Source organism: Xenopus tropicalis, chromosome 4 (genome assembly GCF_000004195.4).
Source record: "Xenopus tropicalis strain Nigerian chromosome 4, UCB_Xtro_10.0, whole genome shotgun sequence".
Classification (NCBI taxonomy): Eukaryota; Metazoa; Chordata; class Amphibia; order Anura; family Pipidae; genus Xenopus; species Xenopus tropicalis.
Window position 1 is genome coordinate 13,222,626 of NC_030680.2, and position 18,299 is coordinate 13,240,924.

At 47.2% G+C, this 18,299-nt stretch overlaps 1 protein-coding gene across 3 annotated transcripts in view; it reads left to right on the forward strand.

The window, feature by feature from the left end:
- The first annotated feature begins 1,513 nt into the window (after window positions 1-1,513).
- Window positions 1,514-18,299, forward strand: part of chrm4 (cholinergic receptor, muscarinic 4) — a 34,153-nt gene continuing 17,367 nt past the window's right edge. Inside the window, exon 1 of one of the 3 annotated variants that reach the window (XM_031899788.1) lies at window positions 1,514-1,703. In XM_031899788.1, coding sequence (XP_031755648.1) covers window positions 1,664-1,703 — 40 coding nt within the window. In that variant the 5' untranslated portion in view covers window positions 1,514-1,663. 3 annotated transcript variants of the gene reach the window in all.

The window sequence follows — 18,299 nt, forward strand, 5'->3', positions numbered from 1 at the left end:
CAGCTCTGTGTCACACAGTCATGGCAGCTACATGGTTAATGACAGAGTAGCAGCTCTGTGTCACACAGTCATGGCAGCTACATGGTTAATGACAGAGTAGCAGCTCCGTGTTACACAGTCACGGCAGCTACATGGTTAACGATAGAGAAAAAGCTCTGTGTGACACAGTCATGGCAGCTACATGGTTAATGATAGAGAAAAAGCTCTGTATGACACATTCATGGCAGCTACATGGTTAATGATAGTAGCAGCTCTGTGTCACACAGTTATGGCAGCTACATGGTTAATGATAGAGTAGCAGCTCTGTGTCACACATTCATGGCAGCTACATGGTTAATGTTAGAGTAGGAGCTCTGTGTGACACAGTTATGGCAGCTACATGGTTAATGTTAGAGTAGCAGCTCTGTGTGACACAGTCATGGCAGCTACATGGTTAATGTTAGAGTAGCAGCTCTGTGTGACACAGTCATGGCAGCTACATGGTTAATGTTAGAGTAGCAGCTCTGTGTGACACAGTCATGGCAGCTACATGGTTAATAACAAATTAGCAGCTCTGTGTGACACAGTTATGGCAGCTACATGGTTAATAACAAATTAGCAGCTCTGTGTGGCACAGTTATGGCAGCTACATGGTTAATAACAAATTAGCAGCTCTGTGTGACACAGTTATGGCAGCTACATGGTTAATAACAAATTAGCAGCTCTGTGTGGCACAGTTATGGCAGCTACATGGTTAATAACAAATTAGCAGCTCTGTGTGACACAGTTATGGCAGCTACATGGTTAATAACAAATTAGCAGCTCTGTGTGACACAGTTATGGCAGCTACATGGTTAATAACAAATTAGCAGCTCTGTGTGACACAGTTATGGCAGCTACATGGTTAATAACAAATTAGCAGCTCTGTGTGACACAGTTATGGCAGCTACATGGTTAATAACAAATTAGCAGCTCTGTGTGGCACAGTTATGGCAGCTACATGGTTAATAACAAATTAGCAGCTCTGTGTGACACAGTTATGGCAGCTACATGGTTAATAACAAATTAGCAGCTCTGTGTGACACAGTTATGGCAGCTACATGGTTAATAACAAATTAGCAGCTCTGTGTGGCACAGTTAATCAATTAGCAACTTTGTGTCACACAATGACGGCAGCTGGAGGGTTAACAGATTAGCATCTTTGTGTCAGACGGACACAGCAGCGAGAGGGTTAATAATAGAGTGCCAGCTCTGTGCCACACACTAGGGAAGTGCCCCTGACTGGCTTGGGGTGATTTGGGTGAATGCAGAAATGTCACTTCCCGCCCCTACAGGGCCCCTATCAGCGGGTCCCACCCCCAATTCCTGGGAAAGGGGGGCCCGGGGCCCATACACTGCCCGGAGCCCCTGTTGCATGCAGCAGGTTCCGCACCGGCACCTAATGGGTTAGTCCCTCCCGATCCATCCGCTGCCAGGTGGGAGCTGGGGACCGCGATGCCATTGGCTGGCCCTGCGTGACGTCACAGGCGCTTAGCCCCCAGCCGGCCGCGGTGCGGGCCAGTCAGTGTGCGGAGCTCGGTGGGACCGGCTGGGATCCTGGGGAGGCTCAGTGATAATAATGGCGAGCGGGAAGGGGACTGCGCTGCGGGGCTACTGAGTCCGGGGCTACTGAGTCCGGGGCACCATGAGTTTCCTGGAAGGGCCGCTCCCCCGGGAGCACTCAGGTAAGTTCTGCTCTGGGGGCTGCTCCTTCCCTGGGACCCCAAATCCTATCCGTATTGGGGCAGGGGAGACATACTCATGTGTAAGGCAGTCTGGCTGGGCTGGGAAGGAAATACAGGTGCCAATGGGTAAAAAAAAAGTTCCCCTGGGAGGTTAGATGGTTAATATTTAGCAGAAAAGTACCCCTGAGTATTTTAAATACAAATGTACTCAGTAGGGCAAAAGCCATCTGATAGGTGCCCCTGGGTTGGTAGTAGGTAGGTTGTGATAAGCAGGTGCCCCCCGGGTAGAATAAAGGGCAGGTAATAGGCAAGATCCCCCTCAGTGGGAAAACTTGCCCTGAAAGTCAAGTGCCCCTGGGCAGGTTAGAAGGCAGGCTGTGTAAGGCAAGTGCCCCCGGGCAAGTTGGGAAAGGGCCCCCTGGGCAGGATAGAGGGCAGGTTGGGAAAGGGCCCCCTGGGCAGGCTAGAAGGCAGATTGGGAAAGGGCCCCCTGGGCAGGCTAGAGGGCAGGTTGGGAAAGGGCCCCCTGGGCAGGATAGAGGGCAGGTTGGGAAAGGGCCCCCTGGGCAGGCTAGAGGGCAGGTTGGGAAAGGGCCCCCTGGGCAGGATAGAGGGCAGGTTGGGAAAGGGCCCCCTGGGCAGGATAGAGGGCAGGTTGGGAAAGGGCCCCCTGGGCAGGATAGAGGGCAGGTTGGGAAAGGGCCCCCTGGGCAGGATAGAGGGCAGGTTGGGAAAGGGCCCCCTGGGCAGGATAGAGGGCAGGTTGGGAAAGGGCCCCCTGGGCAGGCTAGAAGGCAGGCTGTGATAGGCAAGTGCCCCCTAGGCTGGTTGGGAAAGGACCCCCTGGGCAGGCTAGAAGGCAGGCTGTGATAGGCAAGTGCCCCCTGGGCAGGCTGTAATAGGCAAGTGCCCCCTGGGCTGGTTGGGAAAGGACCCCCTGGGCAGGCTAGAAGGCAGGCTGTGATAGGCAAGTGCCCCCTGGGCAGGCTGTAATAGGAACGTTCCCCATCAGTAGAGTAGAAGACCAGCAGTTGTAGGCAAGAGTCCCTGGATAGGTTAGAAGGTGGTCGGTGATAGAGAAGTGCCCCTCGGCTAAGGGGGTAGGTAGGATTTAATAGGTGAAGTAGGGTAGGAGGCAGGCTCTTATTGGCAGGGTCCCATTAGCAGGGTGGAAGGCACGCTATGATATTCAAGTAGATAAAATTATTAAGCAAATATTCCTTCCTTAAGCAAGTACTGGGCAGTTTGCTAAAGGTGGGTGCCCCAGTGCTGGGTATAAGGATTGTAATGAGCACAAAAGTACACCTGCCGTGGGGCAGTTCCCAAGGATTGGGTAACAGACATCAGAGAAGCAGAGAAGCGCTCCTGTACTGGGGATAAGGCAGTTACTGACACAGAATGTTCCCTTAGGCACGGGAAAAGGCAAAATCCCCTCACTGTGCCGGGCAAAAAGCATGAAATGGAAAGTGCACTTGGACAGGGCAGAATGTTCCTAGGGGAAGGCAGGTGCTCTCATATAAGGATTTGGGTATCCAGCAAGCAGCTAAGTGCCAGGGAGCATAGAAGAATGCAATTAGAGAGCTGCTGGGCAGGGCTAGAAGCAATTAGCAATTAGGCACGTGTGGCAGGATAAAAGACTGGTGCCAAAATGCCTGCGGGTGGATATTAAGGGGCGTATTAAGCAGGCAGTTATTACATCATCTGCCCCAAAGGAGGGTACAGGTGCACAGAACCCAGGCACTGTGTGCATTGTTGGTGCAAGAGGGTAGACTGGCATAATGGAAGGTAAGTACTGGATTTCCTACTCATGTACTGGTGTGGCTACTGGCACGGGGGTCACTTTATGAGCTGAGTTAGCTGCATGGAGATCAGGCACAGGCAGAGAGCATGGGTATACTAAGGAATACTGGGTGGGTATACTAAGGAATACTGGGTGGGTATACATGGGTATACTAAGGAATACTGGGTGGGTATACTAGGGAATACTGGGTGGGTATACTAAGGAATACTGGGTGGGTATACATGGGTATACTAAGGAATACTGGGTGGGTATACTAGGGAATACTGGGTGGGTATACTAAGGAATCCTGGGTGGGTATACTAAGGAATACTGGATGGGTATACTAGGGAATACTGGGTGGGTATACTAGGGAATACTGGGTGGGTATACTAGGGAATACTGGGTGGGTATACTAAGGAATACTGGGTGGGTATACATGGGTATACTAAGGAATACTGGGGGATATACATGGGTATACTAAGGAATCCTGGGTGGGTATACTAAGGAATACTGGATGGGTATACTAGGGAATACTGGGTGGGTATACTAGGGAATACTGGGTGGGTATACTAGGGAATACTGGGTGGGTATACTAAGGAATACTGGGTGGGTATATATGGGTATACTAAGGAATACTGGGTGGGTATACTAAGGAATACTGGGTGGGTATACATGGGTATACTAAGGATAACTGGGTGGGTATACTAAGGAATACTGGGTGGGTATACATGGGTATACTAAGGAATACTGGGTGGGTATACTAAGGAATACTGGGTGGGTATACATGGGTATACTAAGGAATACTGGGTGGGTATACTAAGGAATACTGGGTGGGTATACTAAGGAATACTGGGTGGGTATACATGGGTATACTAAGGATAACTGGGTGGGCATACTAGGGAATACTGGGTGGGTATACTAAGGAATACTAAGTGGGTATACTAGGGAATACTTATACTTATACTATAGACTTAGTAATCACCAGCATAAATATCTCTGGAAGAGTTAAAATCACCAAGAATTGGTCATTTCACATATTTCAATGAGTATTCATGCTAAATTGTGTAGCGCTGCTGTGTATGTTGCACTATATAAATACTTCATGATGTTAATAATAATAATAATAATAAATGATGGGTTATGGTCATATACATTACTGTGTAATGCTGGGTTTAAGGACAGATGGGGCAGAAGGCAGTTGCTCTGGCAAGGGGTATTAGGGCATGGAGTGTGAAAGGGCAGTAGGCAAAGGAACTGTGGATTGTGGCACAGGATTAGCACCAGCCGTACAGGGGCCCAGATTGATTTTTATCATTTCCCAAATTAGCAGTTTTGATTCTTGGGAAGCATTTAATGGGATTATTTTGCCCAATTAGGGGAAAGATTTGCTTTACTGCGATGCCTGGCAGTGAGCAAAGAGAGCAGGCAGCTAGGGCAAGGTCTGCTGGGGCAGAGGCTGGTCCGGAGTGCACTTGCATGGGAAAATGTGGTATTTGATGGGAAAGATAAACATGGAAGTCTGGAAAACGAGAAGGTGCAGCATGAAGTCGGCACTGGGTATGGGCTGGCAGTGAGCTTGTGTCATGGGATTCTGAGGAAGGATTCTTAAAGGTCAAGTAAAATAAACAAAAAAGCATCAGTGGTGCCAGTTTGTAAGGTACCCCCTGGTGATCTGCTTCCAAACAGGGAGGTGCCATCGTACCTGAGGTTCCTGCTGTCTCTTGCCCAACCTGGGCTTGGCACGTGTGCAGTGTAGTGCTGCTTGGGAGCTGTACAGTGCAATTAAACCATTATCTGCCATTATCGCTGAGGGGCACTGGATGTGTGTAAGAATCGAGTGATGCTTTCCTGGGGGTGCAGGAATGGGGGGCATTCTCTCAGTGAGGGGTAAGTGAGTGTAGGAATGAAGTGCATACAGGAGAGAGAAATAGAAAGGAATTCTGCAATGGCTGCTTGGGCGAGAGTGAGAATAAAATGGGCAAAGTACTGGGCATTCAGCAGTTCAGTTGTTGGGACGAGGGAGTGTGGGAATGGAAAGCACTTTGTGGGAAGAGATACCCCGGGGATGGGAAATGGAAGTAGGTTTTGTGGGCAGCAGTACAACATGGTGCAGTAATGAAAGTGATGGGAAATGTGAGAGTGCAAGCTGTGGGGGCACCGCTGGGGTTGTAAACCATCTGAAAGTGTAACCCTTTATTTGTTGGTGGAATATGGGGAAGGAATGGATTTGAGCTTGGTGCAAGGGGGTGAAACGGGGAATAGAATTATAGGTATAATAACAGTAGGAATGGATCTGAAACGGGGTGTAAGAAAATGTGGGAATGGTATTGTGTTGATGTGAATTCTTTAGGGGTGCATTCTGGGGTGCATTCTATTGGAGGAGTGTAATAATGCATTTCTATGGAAAACCAAAGCTCCCAATGCTTTGAAAGAAGGAGAAGAAGAATGAGGGAATGAAATAAGGGGGTGTAGGAATGAAAGTACATTATGCCAGTGCTGAAGGGTATAAGAATGTACTGCTGAATGGTGGGGTGATATAAGTGGGTACAGGGATAGAAGGGAAGCTATAAGGTGGTACAGAAGAAGGAGTGAAATGGATTGAATGGAAAGGGTAAGAGGAGGCATAGTGGGGGGGGGGGGGGTATAAAGGGTACAGAGCTGCAATTGGGAAGCACAGTGGGGTGCAGAAATGATGGGGAGGTGCAATGGAGGAATAGAAGAGAACCTAATTGGGAAATGTATGCGAGTGGATAGCAGTAGGGGTGTATTCTCTGATAGAGAGTGTAGGAATGGCTGTATATTGTATAGGAGGAGGTGAGTAGGAATGGCTATGTACTGTATAGCTGGTTACTGTGTGTTTCCAGGAGCAGCATAGGGACTCAGGGGTTAACATTGATGCTTTGCAGCACTGTGGCTATGAGTTCAGCTCCACCCAGGGCACTATCTGCAGGATATTGGTAAATTCCCCTTATGTCAGTGTTGGTTTCCTCCGGGTACTTTTATTTCCTCTCAGACACACAGGCAGCTTATTGGCTCATCATAAAAATCGGCCTTAGTGTCTGAATGTAAAATTAGATTGTAAGCTCTCTTGCCCCAGGGACTGGGGTCATTGGTTATGCTATTATCACACTGCACCATAACTTATTTTTCTATAAGGGACACCTGGCTTACTACATGGGCAGAGGTGGCTACAAATGGCCATTCTGGCTGCTCCTTAGCCCTACCATGCCCACGCATTTCACCAAGTAATGTGGATTCTTTTGGATTAATTAGGGTCACTATCTCACCCCTTTAAACCAATCACATATAACATCCACATGCTGAATGGTGCACAGTCAGCTCCTGCTACGTGGCTGTCTGGAAACCAGTGAAGCCTGTAGCATGCTTCTGTTTTAACTGCTAATTAGTCCCATAGGATATGGGATAACATTTTAGGCCACGCCCAGTGACCCCCCCCCCCACCCCCTGATATTAACCAAATTGCAACCACATTCTGATAAAGCCCCTCTATTTTGGGACTGTCGCCCCTAAATTAGAAACTATGTATAGGGAACAGTTCTAAGCCTGGCATTTTGCCACATCTCAGGACCCCCCCCCCCCCCGCCATGCCCCCAGTTACATAAATCTGTTATATAAATCCATTACAGTCTTGTTTGCAGAGACATCAACCCCCTGGGTACTGAGCCTGAGTGATTTCTGCCCATGGCATGACGCGTGCCCCTTCTCCTCCCCTGGCGGGGTATAAATACGGGTGACTCCTGGGGGCAGGGTTAGCAGTTCTTTGCAAGGCTAATGAGCACTTCATTTATATATATGCTGCATACTGCACTGGTTACTCTGCAGCCATGCAGGAACATCTAAAGTGAATGCTTATTAGCTATGTTAGTTACTCGTGTGTTTGGTTTGGGTGGTTCTTCTGGGGGTCTTGCCCCCTTGTGCCACCCAGTGAACTAGCAGGTGAAACAGGCGCTACTGGCACCCCAAGTGCATTCTATTCTGAAAGCAGAGGACGCTGACACCACAATCACATTATACAGTGAGACTCAGTGAGTATTGACATCTCATGCATATTATATACAGTGAGAGGTAGTGGGTTCTGACATCCCAAGCATTTATATACAATGAGAGGAAGTGGGTTCTGACATCTCAAGCACATTATATACAGTGAGAGGCAGTGGGTACTGATACCCCAAGCACATTATATACAGTGAAAGGCAGTGGGTATTGATACCCCAAGCATATTATAAACAGTGAGAGGCAGTGGTATCTGACATCCCAAGCATATTATATACAGTGAGAGGCAGTGGGTTCTGACATCCCAAGCATATTATATACAGTGAGAGGAAGTGGGTTCTGATACCCCGAGCGCATTATATACAGTGAGATGCAGTGGGTTCTGATACCCCGAGCGCATTATATACAGTGAGAGGCAGTGGGTTCTGATACCCCAAGCGCATTATATACAGTGAGAGGCAGTGGGTTCTGATACCCCGAGCGCATTATATACAGTGAGAGGCAGTGGGTACTGATACCCCAAGCACATTATATACAGTGAAAGGCAGTGGGTATTGATACCCCAAGCATATTATATACAGTGAGAGGCAGTGGGTTCTGACATCCCAAGTATTTTATGTACAGTGAGAGGTAGTGGGTTCTGACATCCCAAACATATTATATACAATGAGAGGCAGTGGGTTCTGATACCCCAAGCGCATTATATACAGTGAAAGGCAGTGGGTACTGATACCCCAAGCGCATTATATACAGTGAAAGGCAGTGGGTACTGATACCCTAAGCACATTATATACAGTGAAAGGCAGTAGGCAGTGATACCTCAAGCACATTATGTGCAGCAAGGGGATCCTGCTCTCTGTTTGATGTGGATTCCTATTTATTCCACTAATCACATTGTTTCTGGTTGTTTTGCTGTACAGCAGTGAACTTGCTTTCTCTAGAATGCCAGACCAGACTATAATTAGCCACGGTGGGGGGAGTACAGCTTGCCCATTTGGACATTTATCCAGACTAGCTATAAAAGTGGCTTTGATGCCCACTGATGTCGACTTGAATAATGAAGTCCCTGCAGGCCGCTCGCTCCATTAATGGACCAGTGTTTAATTAGCTGGGATACTCAAGGGTCCTATTCATGTGGAGCTCACATATTGCTGCGTTTTCTGGAGCTAACCCAAGGCCAGCCATACTGTATCCCTCCGGCCTTAACTCCCCAGTCAAGGACACACATGTCTCCTGTAAAGTGGGTGCATAGGGACCCCTAAATACTTTGGGGCCCTCAGTTTCCCTTGCAGAATGCTTTACAATAGATGATTGCAGCTCCGCAGCACTTATGGTTCATGGTGGAGGCTGGGCCCTTACACAGTTTCTGCCCAGGGGCCCCCCTGCTGTCGGTGTCGGCCCCTGTAACTATACAGGAGTGAGTATAGCAAGTCCAGATAGTGTTAGGGGGACAACTGTGGAATAGTGTGTGCATAGTAAGGCAAGTTTGTACCATAACCCTTTATATCATGTGTTCCAACCTGTAGCCTTTATTGGAAATAGCAATAAACAGGAGCTGGAAGACCACCCATCCCGTGGGCTCAGAATCCCACCACTGTGGGCTACTGAAAATCTCAGAGATTCAACAACTGTTCTCAGTAATGAGACATCTCTGTATCCAAAAGAAGCTGCCTCTCTCTTGGATGAAGGGCCACAAAGGATGAGAGGGGCCACACTCCTTTCAATGTACCTTTATCTGTTCCAGCGGTGCAGCCCCCCCACCCGCTATTATTATTAGATGCATTAGAACGGCGGAATCTCAGTGAGTCACTCTCATTGTGCAGCTGACAATGCGGCCGGCCCCGTGCGCGCCGATGCTGTCTCTAAAGGGCAAATGCACCCCACTTTCCAGCCTTGCCAGGAATATTCTGCTCATTTGCATCGCTCCGTGCCAGAATATAATATATTTGTCCTTAACATAGCTCTGATCCATAGCAACTTGGGTTTGTAATTCCCCACAGTTATCACTGGCCCAGATTTACTGAAGGCCACATGGACAAAACTGAATTCTAATTTTATTCTACAAAGTCATGTGTCCCTATGCAAAACCCTATCTTTTTAAAGGGGATATAAACCCTGCGGCGCAGCACTGCTTAACAAGACTTTACTCAGTTGTTGCTGGGCTACAAATCCCAGAATAATGTAACATATAATGAAGGGTGAGGCATGCTGGGAGCTGTAGTCCAGCAACATCAGGGTTGTATTCTTAAAGCAATATTGCACAATAAAACTTTTCCCCAAATCCCCACAGCCAGCGACTGCTTTAATATGAGAAAAATCCCCCAATGAGAATCCCAGCTGATCTGTATAAATCCGGCTCCATGTTCTCTGTTCCTGCAATTGGAGTTGGGAGCAATAAGGCAGAAGACTGTTCGGTTGCAAGCTGCTGTGGTTCAGGGTTCTGGTCAGGCCTCCTTAGCCCATAATACGAGAGCACCAGGTCATAGTTCTAGGCATATCTACGTGTAGAACATTAAATAAGTGTTTATCCTAATTGTATTCAGGCTTTCTCTTTGAACTTGCATGGTTTTGGGCCTCCCTAGGGGATGTCCGGCCCCCAGTTGGGGAAGCTTTATTTTTAGAAAGCAATTGAAGTTCTTTCAGTGGAATTTCTGCTTTGGTGTCTGCAACCTCAGGTAATAGATGGGCCAGAAGTAACCCTGGTTACAGACAGGGGGCATCTGTGGGTTCTGGCAAATGCCAGAGGGGCTGCTGTAAGATGCCATAGACCAGGGATCCCCAACCAGTGGCTCGGGGCAACATGTTGCTCTCAAACCCCTTGGATGTTGCTCCCAGTGACCTCAAAGTAGGTGCTTAGTTTTGAATTTCAGGTAAGGAGGCAAGTTTTGGTTGCATAAAGACCAAGTATAATGCCAAACAGAGCCTTCTATAGCCTGCCAGTCAACATAGGGGCTATTAAGTAGTTCTTAGCTACTTAATTATAGCTCTTATAGCTCTTATTGGCACCCCAGGAACCTTTTTCATGCTTGTGTTGCTCTCCAACACGTTTTCCTTTTAAATGTGGCTCAAGGGTATAAAAGGTTGGGAATCCCTGCCATAGACACTCACTATTTATTGGGCTGGGGGGCTGTTCGTGCCTCTGGGTACTGGGAATGCCAGTGGGGCTGTAAGGTGCCATAGACACTCACTATTTATTGGGCTGGGGGGGAGCTGTTTGATATTCTGGGTACTGGAAATGCCAGGGGGGCTGTAAGGTGCCACAGACACTCACTATTTATTGGGCTGGGGGGGCTGTTTGTGCCTCTGGGTACTGGGAATGCCAGGGGGGCTGTAAGGTGCCACAGACAGTCACTATTTATTGGGCTGGGGGAGCTGTTTGTGCCTCTGGGTACTGGAAATGCCAGGGGGGCTATAAGGTGCCACAGACAGTCACTATTTATTGGGCTGGGGGGGCTGTTTGTGCCTCTGGGTACTGGGAATGCCAGGGGGGCTGTAAGGTGCCATAGACACTCACTATTTATTGGGCTGGGGGGAGCTGTTTGTGCCTCTGGGTACTGGGAATGCCAGGGGGGCTGTAAGGTGCCACAGACACTCACTATTTATTGGGCTGGGGGGGGGGGGCTGTTTGTGCCTCTGGGTACTGGGAATGCCAGGGGGGCTGTAAGGTGCCACAGACAGTCACTATTTATTGGGCTGGGGGGGCTGTTTGTGCCTCTGGGTACTGGGAATTCCAGGGGGCTGTAAGGTGCCATAGACACTCACTATTTATTGGGCTGGGGGGGAGCTGTTTGTGCCTCTGGGTACTGGGAATGCCAGGGGGGCTGTAAGGTGCCACAGACAGTCACTATTTATTGGCCTGGGGGGGGGGGCTGTTTGTGCCTCTGGGTACTGGGAATGCCAGGGGGGCTGTAAGGTGCCACAGACAGTCACTATTTATTGGGCTGGGGGGCTGTTTGTGCCTCTGGGTACTGGGAATGCCAGGGGGGCTGTAAGGTGCCACAGACACTCACTATTTATTGGGCTGGGGGGGGGCTGTTTGTGCCTCTGGGTACTGGGAATGCCAGGGGGGCTGTAAGGTGCCACAGACAGTCACTATTTATTGGGCTGGGGGGGCTGTTTGTGCCTCTGGGTACTGGGAATGCCAGGGGGGCTGTAAGGTGCCACAGACAGTCACTATTTATTGGGCTGGGGGGGCTGTTTGTGCCTCTGGGTACTGGGAATGCCAGGGGGGCTGTAAGGTGCCACAGACAGTCACTATTTATTGGGCTGGGGGAGCTGTTTGTGCCTCTGGGTACTGGGAATGCCAGGGGGGCTGTAAGGTGCCATAGACACTCACTATTTATTGGGCTGGGGGGGCTGTTAGGCCCTGTGTAATTGAAGTCCTCCTTCTCCTAACCCTTCCTATATGCATTGTGTGAGCAATAAAACCTCCATTGGTGGGTATGTCTGGTCTGAATTCCGCTACCCAAAGTCGGAACAAACCAGACTCTCCATACTGTGAGGCGTTGCTGCCCCTCCGTGCCTTCAGACAATGTGCACTTTTATATTGCCGTTATCAAAGGCTCCATCCCCCGCACACAGGCACATTGCTGAAATATAAACCAAGGAACAAAACTTTTTTTCCCCCTTTATATGAAATTCTTTTACAGTTTATTTTAGGATTCTACCATTAAATACATTATGTAGCATTCAAAAATATTTTGGTAAATATATAAGTAGAATAAATGCATAAGGGTTACATGTGCAGGAAGTGTGGCATATGCAGTGATCTTTCTGGCATGCCTGGGGTTAATAGAGTGCTTGATGTCCCTTTCTGCAGTGATCTTTCTGGCATGCCTGGGGTTAAAAAAGAGCTTGTTGTCCCTTTCTGCAATGATCTTTCTGGCATGCCTGGGGTTAACAGAGTGCTTGTTGTCCCTTTCTGCAGTGATCTTTCTGGCATGCCTGGGGTTAATAGAGTGCTCATCGTCCATTTCTGCAGTGATCTTTCTGGCATGCCTGGGGTTAATAGAGTGCTCATTGTCCCTTTCTGCAGTGATCTTTCTGGCATGCCTGGGGTTAATAGAGTGCTTGTTGTCCCTTTCTGCAGTGATCTTTCTGGCATGCCTGGGGTTAATAGAGTCCTCATTGTCCATTTCTGCAGTGATTATACAGACTTATCTGTGCATGTAAATGCATGTGTGACAGTGGGTCTTTCATTTAGTGTCGGTTATTATCCAGCTAGGAGTCTGATGGGGGTTTGATCACTGTCAGATCTCCAATGACAAGTTCCATGGGATTTATTAGAGGGGCTGGAGATAAGAGGGAGACTTATCTCTGTCGGGGTCCCTTGTAATACTTCAATGGCGCTAGGTCTGAGCACTGCTAATAAGTACAGTGTTATCCAATTGGCATAATAATATATCAGCTATATGTATGGACAGGTCAGTGAGGGTGCTCTACCCACCTACTGACGCCCGTTGTGGGATCCCCCATTACGTGTAGCAGATCAAATGGCGCCTCTTGAACGCCAGCTGCTGGGAGTTGTTCCTGTTGCAGCTGCACTGTTCTGATTTCATTTTTGGCTCAATGGGACCCCGCGCCCCATAGCAGCCTTCAGCTGTCACTCACTCATGAGATTTGTAGTTCAACAATCAAGGCTGAAGGTTTATTGCCCTGCCACTGCTTAACCCAGCCTTCATTCACTCTCCACTCTTGTAATGTATAATACATCATACACTGTATACGTATAGAATAAAACTGGGGTACACTTCTATTGACCAGGGTATTGGGGTGCCACTGTACAGGCAATGGGTAACTGTTGGGGGTATTTGTGGCTTTGTGATTTCATTGCTGGCTGTTAGCATCGTGCCGTCTCTTGCAGGGGAATAATAATAACCCCAGGAATGGGCTGTGAGAGAAGATAAGGATGGAGATATGGAGCGAAGGCATTCACCTTTATGAGATGAACACAAAGGGGAAAAAATGAGGGTATTGAGTCCCTTTAATAATGTCAGGATTCAAACAATAAGGCATTCAGCGCGATGAAGAGCTCACAATCTAATTAACACCAGACTGTTGTCTGATTCTTTTTTTTGCTTAACTTCAATCCTCCCCCCCCCCCATCCTCAGTTCTATTTCTCCTTTTTTTCTGCCCCCCCACCCTCCCTTGGCTCTGGATAGCAGAAGGAAGGCCTCATTATAATTTCACATGGAGCGGAGGAAGGAAAGCTGTGATAAACAATCGGCTCGCTGCTAGCACTCAGGATGCTTAGTGACATGTACAGTGTGGCTAATGAGCGGATTGGACGCTCACGTGCGCCGGCTCATCCGCCCAAGCACAGACGCATGCAGGAGCCATAGACAGAGAGCCGCTATATTGTACCTTGGTTAAGGGACAGTGGTGGAGCCCTGGGCTGATTGCAAAATTATCCAATATGGGGCCCTACTGCCCTATCATTTTAGGCTAAAGACAGACTGGGAGGCAGATAACAGTGGGAGACAATAGCATAATGCCAGCGCTGCCCCATGAAAGCGTGCCATTGTGCCCAGAATCCGCCCAGTGTGCACAGGGACCATTGTATTCTATTCATTCCTGTTATAGAGGTGGCTACCTTCAGGTTAACATTTAATATGTTATAGAATGGCCTATTCTTATCAAGTTTTCAATTGGTCTTCATTTTTAATTTTTTACAGTTTTTGAATTATTTGCTTTCATGTTCTGACTCTTTCCAGCTTTCAAAGGGGGTCACTGACCCCGGCAGCCAAAAACCTATTGTTCTGTGAGGCTACAATGTTATTGTTACTTTTAATTACTTCTCTTATTATTTAGGCCCACCTCTATCGATATGTCTGTCTTTCTTTCAAACCACTGCTTGGTTGCTAGGTTGAATTGGACCCTAGCAACTAAATAGCTGCTGAAATTCCAAACTGGAGAGAAAGCTAAATAATTCAAAAACCACAAATAATAAAAAAAATGAAGATGTGCATTGCTGGTGGTTGCCATTTAAGTCTATGGCAGGCATATTAGTGGTGACTGGCAGACCCTGTGGTTGCTAGGGGCCCAGTAAGGCCCTAATTATTGAGCAAGTTTAATTTAGCTTAACAGCATAGGGCAACTTGCCAATGTTTTGGCCCTATACTGAATTCTCTGTGGGGCCCAGTAACATCTGGTTACTACTGCATTCTCCACCAGCAGAAATGTACGAGCCAAGCCATGGGCACTCCAGGCAAATTGGCTTTTTTATTACCTGTATAGATTAACTGTCAGTTTCATACATATGGACAGCTATGTTACTATAATTTCCTGGGCCCCCCAAACACTGGGAAAATAAACTTTCTCCAAAATGTCCTAGAATTGCTGATAGGTCAGGGTCAGTTTGTGTCATTGCATTTCATCCCTGGCCCGTTTCTGTTCCATGAATGACTCTGTTGCCACCAGTAACATCACTAAGTGCCAGTGATTACAGGAGAATTTAGGGTGTGCCTTACAGGATATCCATGGCTCCTGTGCGTAATTAAGGTATTTGTAGAGGAAAGGTATTAGCCGTACATTGTGTAGTGATGCATGTCTAACACACATTCCTTATTTATGGAAGGCCACGGTTGTGGCTGATTAGCGGCACAGAGTTGTACCCGGCACAAACCCGCTCATCACCACTGCGCCATATGTTACAAGAAACAGTAATCCATGGGGACACACAGCCAGCTCACACACACACATATATATATCCTTACTGCTGAGATGCAACTGTGCACAAATCTGATGAAGAAGAGAAGAAGAACCCTGTGGGCGTCTGTGTTGGATGAATGAGAAAAGACAGTTCCGGTCCATTAATGATTATGGTCATCATCTAAAGGGGCAACGAATTGAGTTAATGGTCGACTAGGGAAGGAGATACTCAAAGGCTGCATTTCTATGGCACTCAGTGGTGTTTGTATGATACATTCGTGGGCGTGCTTTTGGCTCCATTATATATATGTGGCACAGTCATGTGTCCCTTGCCCTTTGGAAAATATCAGGGGAGTCTATGAAGAACAGTGGGCTTTTGCACCCCTTTGTGCTCTTGTACTTTTACCAGGGGTCCCCTAAATTGCCAGATCTAGTTATTAAAGCATAGAGGCTACACTAAATGAGGTTGAGAACCTGAATTTGGTAAGTGTGTGCCTGAGTGGTACAGTTGAAGAAGTTCTACAAGCCTAGCAGGGCGTGCAGACTGGAGAAGCTGTTGGCCTCCTTTTTTTAGAGAGGGGACTAAAGCAGCTTAAAATAGAGGTGGGTGGGGATGGAAAAGAATAGTGGAAATTAGGTCTGATCCAACTAAATCACTTGTCTGATTGCATTGATTTTGTCTTTGAAACAGTCAGCAAAATGAAGGTGATGGTAGGCTGAAGGCTAAAGAGCTGAGATACAGTCATGATGACTAGAAGAAGCATTGGGGGATGGAGAACGTAAATACACCAGTCAACTTGATTTTCTACCCAGCCCATCAGATGCATGAAAATTTGATTACCAAAGGGATCATTTTTGGCCCATACCCTATCTAGTAGGCTGCTAACTACTTCAATAGTAGCCAACCTGTATCTTAGAGTAGGCAACTCAAGGGTAAATTTTGCTTATATTGAAAGCAGAGTATTAGGACCATAAATATTCCAGAAAGAAATATCATCGCCTGGCATCATCTCCTTCCATGGTGTAGGGATTCTTTGGGGAAACTCTTATAGTCACCTGGTTGCTCTCCAGAATAGGTTGAGGGAATTAATGGCAGCATTGCAGAGTATTGCCACCAGTATAAAGGAATGTAAGCTTATGGCAACAGTGTCAAGTGGAGTCAGAACTTGGTGGGCGTAGAAGCTAAGAGAAGAGTTAAAGGAACATGCTGGAGATGATAGGTATGACTGGGAACGCCCAGTCTCTTGGCTATGTCAATAATGGTTCAGAGGAACAACAGCCCATATATAATGTAAATAGCCCAAAGTTAAGAGGTTTTGACGTAGAGTTTGTGCTGTGATTGACATATTTGCCCTAGCACCTTGGGAAGCTTTATTGAATAAACCTATCAATGCCCTCAATCAATATCTTCACAGATTGGGGACTTGTATTTTTTTAATGCCGCTGAGCAAACAATAGCTGCCTCTTGGGATTCTCCTGTTTATGAGTTGACTGAAGGGGTGGGTGGGGGGGGGACTTTTGATAGTAAAAACTGACCGCAGTTCTAGTGACCCCTGGGGGTCTCTTTTCTCATTTTCTCCTAGACTGAACATTGAAACAATTGCTCGTTAATATTGGGCAGCAAGTACTTAAAGCTTCTCTAATTTTCTTGAGGGTACTTTTTTATGGTGTATTCTCCCAAGAGACTTTGTTATATAACCGTAGTCTTTTCTTCGATCTTAGAAATGGGACTTTTTGGATTGTTCTTGGTGTTCCTCATTGTTTACCTGTATGCAAAGGCTTTAGTATTAAGGGAATAGATGGAATGGATAGAGGGGGAAAGGTTTGGAAAGGAGCTTAGGAGCTTATTATGATGCCTCCCCCCCCCCCCCCGCTGCTGAATTGGATGGATCTAGTGTTTATGGTTTGTTGAAGACTAAGGGACGATGGATGCATTTTTAGACACAGAGCCTTTGGGCCATACACTTTCAGACTGTGGCATTGTACTGCATTATGGTTGCTAATTGCATTGATTTATTTATAGTTCTTTATTTGTATAGGGCTGACACATTTATTTATCTCTTAAAAGAGGTTAAGTCCACGTTTCCCCCCACCGATCACATCCAGTGCGTGTAATATGCATGTGGTACTATATTCTCTCTTTCCAGCCGTCGTTTCTCCTGCCACCCGCGGCCTCTGTCCATCAGCTAAAGGGCATTACTGTCTCAGCATTGGGAATAAATAGAGCAAAGGTGATGCCTTTATTGTCTCAGTGAGTAGGCTCAGCGTAGCGCAAGATGGAAGGTCTCTTTCCTCAAGCCTAAAACATCTCGCATGAGACTTAAGTGGTTCTAAAAGCCCTTTAACCTACTCAGGCAAGAAATGTATCACCCTCACTTACTCCCTCTGCTTGCAGGGCAGGGAAGACTTTAGCGTGGACCCAATGAAGGCTAAAGGGTTTATTATCCAATGGTAGGCAACACATTAGACACAATAATGGCCCCTAGGGCTTGTTCCTACCTGTGCTTGCCTAATGTTGTGATGGTTGTGCCAACATTGCCACATCATACAAGTACAGGGCCCCCATTAGGTGTTGGGCAACCTGTGCCTATATATATGCTATTCACTACCTTGTGCTAAAACTTGCCTACATCAAACATAGGTTTCTTCCTTTTCTTTTACTTGGCTTTTCTCTCTCTCTTGCTCCAACCTTTCCATCTGTTTTATATATATACTGTATATTTACCTTTTTTTTTGCTCTATAGAGGACCCATTTCCCCAGCTCCGGCACCTGTACAACAGGTCATGTGGTTGGCGCTCCTGTCACATTCATTAGGCTTTATACTTTAGCCTTCTCTTCATATTTTAATGCTCCCATAGCAACCACTGTCTGCGCTTACTTGAAATCTTTTGCTTCTCTCTTTACAAGACTGTCTTCCCCCCTGTCTCGCTCTGTCTTATTTACCTGCTGTTTCCATTCTCTGTCACCCTCCTCTACCCTCGCTCTTTTTCCTCCTCCTCTAACCCTGTATTTAATATTCTTTCTATTAGTGACTCTCCTAATGTCTCCCTCCTCAGTTCCCTGTGTCTCTTTCTTCTGTCTCGCTCTTTTTCTACCATATATTTGTCTCCCCCCTCTCTTCCTAGTATCTCACCTACTTTCTCTTCTTCA